An 8,172-nucleotide genomic window follows, 5' to 3' on the forward strand; every position below is an offset into this window, starting at 1 on the left:
ACCCCGCCAGGCCATCCGTGTCAAAAGGGTGTCCACCTTCTCTGGCCGTTCTCCACCAGCGCCTCCACCCAGCAAGACTCCCCGGCTGGAGGAAGATGGAGAGTCCTTGGAGGACCCCCCCCAGGGTCCAGGGCCTTGTGGCAGTGGGTGAGTGAGTGGCCAGGCTGTGGAGTGGGAGAGAGGTGGGCAGGGGAAGGCAGTTAGCCTTCTTACGGTGCCCCTACCCCAGGTTCAGCCGAGTGAGGATGAAAACGCCCACCGTGCGTGGAGTTCTCGACCTGGATGATCCTGGGGAGCTCACTGCGGAGGAAAGCCCGAGGTGAGTGGCCAGCCTCCTTTCCCTGGAGGCTCTGGTACTGCTGTCCTTTCCTCCTTCTGACAGGTCTCTTCTCACAGGCCCCTTCAGGACCGGTCCCCTCTGCTGCCACTTCCCGAAGGTGGTCCTCCCCGGGCCCCTGATGGTCCCCCTGACCTGCTGCTTGAGTCCCAGTGGCACCACTACTCAGGTAAGGACCAGCCTCTCTCTCTCACTGCCTCCCTCCGCCGTTCTTGTCTCAGCTGAGTAACTGACATACACAATTGGTCCACTTTAAACACTCCCTGGGTATTGCACATTGCACACTCAAAGTGGATACAAGCCTGAGGTGGGGTGCTACGGTTGCAGAGATATCCTTAGGAGCTTGTGGCCTGTGGCAGAAACAGACACATGCCTGTCCATTGTCCCCAAGAGGTCAAAGAAGGGCTTCAGAACTTCGTGTGCCAGGGTCAGAGGGTTAGGTAAGGTACCTAGTAAAGCCAAAGATGGGGTTCTGGGGATCGTTCAGAAAGGGTTCAGCCCACTTGAGACCCAGAGAAAGGGCAAGAGCAGTAGGGAAGTCAGAGGAGAGTGGTGTCCAGAGGCTCAGGGAAGGCAGTAGTCGGTCATCCCAACTGCTGCAGAGGCCACCATGCACATGGGGTCTGGGAAAGGTGTACTGTCTGTGCAGGTAGCACAGGGTGGGGAAGATGTTGTGTCAGAGTCCAAAACTGAAGACAGTGGGTGATGAGGAAGCCAGAACAAAGCCCAGGCACCTCACCAAAAAGCTCAGCTGAGAGTCTTGGGTTGGGGGAGAGGGTGGGACAGACTTACAGGGGTTTTGTGTGAGGGCTGTGAAAGCAAAGGCAAGAAGGAAGTTGAATGGGACTTATGGATGGAAAAGGAGGTGGGAGGAGGTGTGGCAGTCAGGTTTGAATTGGAGACCCCTGAGACAGAGAGAAGGACACGAGGAAGGTGTACAGGCATATCTCGTTTTATTGCCCTTCAGTTATCAACATTTTTTACAAATTGAAGGTTTGTGGAAACCCTGCATGGAGCAAGTCTTATCAGTGTCATTTTTCCAACAGTATTTGCTCACTTTGTGTCTCTGTGTCACACTTTGGTAATTTTCATAATACTTCAAACTTTTTCATTATCTGTTACGGTGATCTGTGATCAGTGATCTTTGCTGTTACTATTGCAAGAAGATTACAACTTGATGAAAGCTCAGATGATGGTTAGCATATTTTAGTGATGATTAAGGTATGTACATTGTTTTTTTAGCCATAATTCTGTTGCACTTTTAAGAGACTACAATGTAGTGTAAACATAACTTTTATATGCCCTGGGAAACCCAAAAGATTTGTTGACTTGCTTTATTTCAGTATTTACCCTAATGCGGTGGTCCGGAACCGAACCCGCAATATCTCCGAGTTATGCCTGTACTTGCAGAGATAATGAGACATCAGGATGCAGGATGGGGCACTTGAAGCAGTTCTGGCTGATGGACTCAGTGAAGCTGGAAGGGCAGTGCTCTGCTGGTCATGGAGGGCAGGGGGAGAGGGAGTGGGCTCCAGCCGAGTAAGCTGGTAATTGAGCAGCCCAAGGCTCAGAATTTCTTGTGGCCCCAGTCCTGTTGGGATGTGTGGATTTTCTCCATTATGTAGAGCTCAACTGCTGAGTAAGGAAGTGGAATGAAGTAGACTGAGACTGTTTAGCTGAAAGGCTACTTACAGGGGTCAGAGATGGTGTAAGGAGGTGGTAGTGACCGTGACAGACAGGTCCCTGCCCATAGGGACCAGACACATTTTGCTAGAGGAAACCGACATGTAATTAGCAAGTGTACTTCAGCTTAGAATGAGCGCTGTGAGAAAGAAGCCAGTAAGAGAGTGCCTGGGCGAGGCCTGTGTCTACAGACTGGTCTGTGTAGTTGTGTTCAGGGAACAGAATGGAAGTGAGGGTGGAGAAAGGTGGAAGAAGTCAGAGAAGGACCCTGGGGCACTTGGAGGCTTGGAGATGATGTGGGTCACACAGCAAGAGTTAGGTTTAGTCTTGCTTAGGGCCAGAGGGTGGGCATATGGGCAGGTTGGCCCAAAGAAGTTATGTGGGGAAGAAAGTATGGCCATGTGAGTCCTGCCTCTCCTAAAATGTGCTCCATTCAAAACATTTGTCCCCATCCCACTCATCCTAGGTGCAGTGGTCGGGCCTCAGTTCACATCCTGCTTGAGCCAATAGCATCATTTGGTGCACGGATCCCTCCCTTCTTGAAGCACGTCCTTTTCCTGGCTTCCAGCCCTCTCCTCCCCTCTGGTTGTGGCTCATTGTTCTAGTCTGTCAACTTTGGTGTGTCCCAGGACCCTGGCCTTGACTTCTCTATCTCCACTTACCCCTAAGTGCTCTTGTCTATCGTCCTGGCTCTAAATCCTATCTCTAATTCTGATAGCTCCCAAATTGCTAGCCAGGCTCCTATATCCTGCTGCCCGCCTGCCATCTCTGCCACAAGTTGAAAGGGGAGGTTTTCTAAGAGGGATCTCTGACTCAGTGTGTCTTAAACTGAGTTCTTGACTTTCACTACAAACTTGTTTCTCCCTTACCTTTACTGCTTCAATCAGTGGCCGTTGTATCCTTCCAGTTGTTTAGACTCCACACCTGGAGTTGTCCTTGACTCTCCTCTTTCTCACATCCACATCACCTATGTTAGCTAGGCCTGTCTGTTGTAGCTTTAAATTCTTTAGCCCTTGAGAAGTCCCTTGTAGTGTACATATGCTTGATTCTGTGAGTATGGGCTTTCTATAATACTATATTGGTAATCTTTGCAGAAATGGGGTGCACATTAAAAAATTGTTGTTTAGTCAATAAGTCATGTCTACCTCTTTTGCGACCCCATGGCCTATACTCCAGCAGGCTCCTGTGTCCATGGGATTTTTCAGACAAGAATACTGGAGTAGGTTGCCGTTTCCTTCCCCAGAGGATCATCCCAACCCAGGGATCGAACATGCATTTCCTGCTTGGCAGGCAGATTCTTTACCACTGAGCTAACCTTAACCCTAACCCTAGCCCACTTAAAAAAACACATGTGCAAAAGTTCTCCAGTATTTTAAATTTTGTGTGAGATTCAGAAGAATGAGGAGTAGATGGGCATTTGTGACAGACTGAATTTGAGTGAGCTGTGAACATGTCCTACAGAAAAGGGACCATAGGCCCTTTAGAAGACGTAATGTCCATTCTGTAGGATTCATTGGGCAGATACTGCAAGAGGAAGGCCATTAAATCTAGTAACTGTGCTTGTACCCGAGGAGGAAGGGAAGGCAGAGGGGAGCCAGGGACGTTTGAGTCAAGGAAGGGTGACCCTCCCCAACTCTGATCTGCTCCCTGGGACCAGGTGAGGCTTCAAGCTCTGAGGAAGAGCCTCCATCCCCAGAGGACAAAGAGAACCAGGCCCCTAAACGGGCTGGCCCACACCTGCGTTTCGAGATCAGCAGTGAGGATGGGTTCAGCGTGGAGGCAGAGAGCTTGGAAGGTGAGTTGGAGATAGTGTTGACAGGGAGGGGAGATGTTCCATAGAACATTATCCTGACAGCTCTGGCCCTGCCCTCTCCCCAGGGGCATGGAGAACTCTGATTGAGAAGGTGCAAGAGGCCCGAGGGCATGCCCGGCTCAGACATCTCTCCTTCAGTGGTAACTGAGGGGGTCCACAGGGATGCTGGGAGCTGGGATGACTCCCAGTTGACAGGATGGGCCTCCGACATGACCAATGTGTCTTCACCGTTGACTCCCCAGGAATGAGTGGGGCAAGGCTCCTGGGCATCCACCACGATGCTGTCATCTTCCTGGCAGAGCAGCTGCCCGGGGCTCAGCGCTGCCAGCACTACAAGTTCCGCTACCACCAGCAGGGAGAGGGCCAGGAGGAGCCACCCCTGAATCCCCATGGGGCAGCCCGCGCTGAGGTCTATCTCCGGTGAGAGGTCTGGGGTGTGGTGCCTGGGTCCGGGTAGCCCTAGAGGAGTTCTCAAAGGGTGGAAATTCAGTCTGCACAGATTGGAAACTGAGGTCTGAGGAGAAGACACTAGGCTACTCCAGAAGTTGTTTCTGGAGACCACATCAGAATGAACCCCGTCTCTTCCCTTTTGCTGTGTCTTCAATAGTAGCAGTATTCTGCCTGCCCCACCAGCAGCAGGCCCAGGCCAAAGAATAGATGGGTAGCATCTTCCTGAGAGAATGGCTACGAACCTCCCTCCTTTCCTCCCTCCCACCTGCAGCAAGTGCACCTTTGACATGTTCAACTTCCTGGCCTCCCAGCACCGGGTGCTTCCTGAGGGAGCCACCTGTGACGAGGAAGAGGACGAGGTGCAGCTCAGGTCAACCAGGTATGGGGGACAGGCCAGGGTGTGCTGGGGGTGGTCTGGAAGGGCCCAAAAGAGGGTAATCAGGGGCAAGAGAAGTCATTTCTGGGTACCAGCCTGTGTGACACTGCCATCCCCCACCAGACGTGCCACCAGTCTGGAGCTGCCCATGGCCATGCGCTTTCGCCACCTCAAGAAGACATCCAAAGAGGCTGTGGGTGTCTACAGGTTTGTGGGGTTGTGGGGAGGATGCCCCTGGGTGGACAGGCAGGTGCCCTGGTCAGGGGCTGCCTTGGTTCTGTCCCCCTGACCTCCCCCTTGCCCATCCTACCCTGCAGATCTGCCATCCACGGGCGGGGCCTGTTCTGTAAGCGCAACATCGATGCCGGCGAGATGGTCATCGAGTACTCTGGTATTGTTATTCGCTCTGTGCTGACTGACAAGCGGGAGAAGTTCTATGATGGGAAGGTAGGCTCTGCCAGGCCATGGGAATGAGGCAGCTGAAACAGGGCGGTCCATGGGAACAGAGCCTCTGACGTCCCCACACTGTCCCTGTAGGGCATTGGGTGCTACATGTTCCGCATGGATGACTTTGACGTGGTGGACGCCACCATGCATGGCAATGCCGCCCGCTTCATCAACCACTCGTGTGAGCCCAATTGCTTCTCTCGAGTCATCCATGTGGAGGGCCAGAAGCACATCGTCATCTTCGCCCTGCGCCGCATCCTGCGTGGTGAGGAGCTCACCTATGACTACAAGTTCCCCATTGAGGATGCCAGCAACAAGCTGCCCTGCAACTGTGGCGCCAAGCGCTGCCGTCGCTTCCTTAACTGAAGCAGTAGCTGCCTGCCACTCCCCCCGCTGCCATCTTGCCCCTAGCCTGGGGGCTCCCTCGTCCCTCCCAGAGCATCTCACCCCCACCCTCATGTTCAGGGTGGATGTGGGCATGCAGGTGGCGAGGGCCCTGCCTCCACCCCTCCAGCCCACCCAGCAATCGCCCCCTTCTTGCCCTGGGGGCCCAGGATGTAGATATTGTACAAAAGTTTCTAAATCCCTTCTTTTCTATGCACTTTTTTATTTAAGGGGGTGGGATCCCAGGTGGGAACCCCCCCACAATAAAGTCTGTCAATGTTTGGAGAGGTCGTCTTCCATTTGTATGGTGCTAGGGACAGGTAGGACCTCCTGTTTCTCTGTGCCCCACACCCATCCTGAGCCAGGGAAACCTGTCAGCCTGAACAGGTAGGTAAGAGGGCATGGTTCAGAACTAGAATTGTGGGGTCTGTGAAGGCTCAGAGCTAAATACAATACCTGTTCTGGGTTAGAATTGAATTAAGTCCTTGTGGATGAACTCTCGCTGGGGAGCAGGGCCTTTTCTTAGAGGGGACCCTGGTTGCCCAGAGGTAACCCACAGCTGGTCTTGTGAGGTGGGATTGGCCCATTCCGTGGGGGTGGGATTAGAAGGGGAATCGGGATGTCTTAGGTTTTGGCCCAATTAAGACTTCAGGGGTGGGGAGCGGCATGCAAGATCCTAGTTTCCTGACGGGAAATCAAACCCAGGCCCCTTGTAGTGGAAATGCAGAGTTGGAACTACTGTGCTGCCAGGAATTCCTAATTCATACTGTTTTAAGAGGGCTCTTCATGAGGCCTGGAGACAGCAGCACTTACTTCAATAGAAACTTTATTGAATACTAGGCCAGGCAAGCCCCTGATGAGCCAAGTTTGGACAGCACCTGCAGTGCATCTGCCCTCCCTATCTGGGCCAGGTGTGTGCCAAGCTGGCCCAGAGAGGCAGAGGGCTCCCGTGCCACCACCATCTCAATCAGAGCCCTCAGAGGTGAGCGACTGGGCCGCAGTGAGTAGGCGAAAGTGGACCAGGCAGCAGGCAGTCTGTATCTTGCAGCCAGGTGTCGAGTGGTGCCACAGGCCATCCTCCCACCTGGCCCAGGCTCAGGGTCTAGCAACAGGATCAGCTCCTCCAGCACCTCCAGCTCATCCAGGAGGCGAGACAGGGGCTGCGACTCCAGGCTTGGCATCTCTGGGAGACAAAGTGAGGAGTGAGGTAGGGGGAGTTCAAGCTTCCAGTCCACCTCCCCATCCTTGGTGTATCCTCAACTAACCCCTGCCTAGGAGTGGAGACAGAGAGACCTCCTTCCATGAGTCCCTTGCCTCTGAAGTCTCCAGGGAGGCTGGAGAGGACAAGTGCAAGAAGCGGGTGTGGGTGTCAAGGTCGCTGCAAACCAAGCTAGGATATGGGTGTTGGACTGCTTTCCCTTGGTCGAGGTGACGGTGGTGCCTTTGCAGGGCAAGCAGGATTATGGCTGAGGTCACGAGCAGAACTAGCACTAGGAACAGGGCAAAACTCAAACTCGGCCAGGCTTGCTGAGGGGCTTTGTGCTCAGAAGTCCACGAAACACTGGGAATCCCTGGTGAGCTGGGCTCCTGGGAGCTAAGGATGCTCGATTTTCCAGGTGTCAGTGGGCAGGGCTCTTTGTTAGGGACAGGCTTCTGGAAAACAAGGGGTTGGAATAAAGTGCGAGGCATGCCCTATTTCTGAATCCTCAGCACAAACCTCTCATCCTTACATCCCTCAATGGGTCCACATCCCCGCCTGATCCAGCCCCCGCCCCCCGCAACCCCCGACTCCTTTAACCCAGGCAAGTCATCTCCAGATACCATGGCCCCATCCCTACCCTCTTCAGTTAAGCTACTCCCCTTCCCTTAATAAGACCCCACCCATCCGATCCCAAGTCACGCCTCCAGTTCTCGCCCTGCTCCTTCAAGCTGCACACCTGCCCAGGCCCTCTGAAACCTAAGCAGTACCTCTCGGCAGGGCCGCCCAGTTCCGCCGCGGCTCCCCGAGGGAATGGGTGCCGTTGCTCCGCCTCCACAAAGGCTACATAGCTCCGCGCTGTTTGGATTGCACTGTCCAGGAGGACACTCTTGGAAGGGGTGCATTACGTGATTGCCAGCATCATCCAGCCCGCAGTTTTCCGAAAACTCTAGGTCTGGTGGGAGAGAGTCTCATGTGCTGTTGTCAAGCCGGCCTTCTCTGCGCTAGCTACGCCCTTTCATCTAAGCCCTATCCTTGCAGGCCCCGCCCCTTGTACGGTACTCACCCAACCTATCAGCGGACGTGTCCACCTCTATCCCCGCCCCATATTATCTCAGGCAGCCTCCCAACCCTCTCTACCCAGGCCCCGCCCCTTAAATTGTCCCGCCCACTTCTTCCTCATTGCTTGGTTCCCGCCTAATGGGTCACACACCTTCACCTTGACCTTAACCCACACATCTCCCTTCGTCGCTGGCTTAGCCCCCATCCTCACTTGTCTACGCACAACCCACCGCCCCTACCCCGAAGCAAACCTCACAGGCCGTAGCACACAGACCTCGCCCCTCCCCTCGCCCCCATCACCCTTTAACTCCGCCCGAACATATGCAAACGCCCAGTTCCCCGCTCCTCACCCGCGCAAGGGGGCGGCCCGAAGCGCTGCAGGCAGCTGCCGCAGCACCCGCTGTCAGGGGTCCAGTACCCGC

General features: G+C 54.3%; 2 protein-coding genes across 2 annotated transcripts in view; one reads left to right on the forward strand and one right to left on the reverse strand.

Annotated features, from left to right (window-relative positions):
- Window positions 1-5,777, forward strand: part of KMT2B (lysine (K)-specific methyltransferase 2B) — a 19,826-nt gene extending 14,049 nt beyond the window's left edge. The window contains 10 exon segments of the mRNA XM_010849295.1: window positions 5-147; window positions 230-319; window positions 397-506; window positions 3,678-3,815; window positions 3,899-3,973; window positions 4,076-4,253; window positions 4,555-4,662; window positions 4,783-4,866; window positions 4,977-5,106; window positions 5,197-5,777. Of these exon segments, the coding sequence (XP_010847597.1) occupies window positions 5-147; window positions 230-319; window positions 397-506; window positions 3,678-3,815; window positions 3,899-3,973; window positions 4,076-4,253; window positions 4,555-4,662; window positions 4,783-4,866; window positions 4,977-5,106; window positions 5,197-5,472 (1,332 nt within the window). The 3' untranslated portion in view covers window positions 5,473-5,777.
- Window positions 5,778-6,299: 522 nt separating this feature from the next.
- IGFLR1 (IGF-like family receptor 1) overlaps window positions 6,300-8,172 on the reverse strand; it is a 2,466-nt gene continuing 593 nt past the window's right edge. Inside the window, exons 2-5 of the mRNA XM_010849296.1 lie at window positions 8,101-8,171; window positions 7,459-7,643; window positions 6,756-7,143; window positions 6,300-6,673 (exon numbers count right to left, since the gene is read on the reverse strand). Of these exons, the coding sequence (XP_010847598.1) occupies window positions 6,327-6,673; window positions 6,756-7,143; window positions 7,459-7,643; window positions 8,101-8,171 (991 nt within the window). The 3' untranslated portion in view covers window positions 6,300-6,326. The remainder of the gene's footprint in view (window positions 6,674-6,755; window positions 7,144-7,458; window positions 7,644-8,100; window position 8,172) is intronic.

Source organism: Bison bison, unplaced genomic scaffold (genome assembly GCF_000754665.1).
Source record: "Bison bison bison isolate TAMUID 2011002044 unplaced genomic scaffold, Bison_UMD1.0 scf7180017864280, whole genome shotgun sequence".
Taxonomy (NCBI): domain Eukaryota; kingdom Metazoa; phylum Chordata; class Mammalia; order Artiodactyla; family Bovidae; genus Bison; species Bison bison.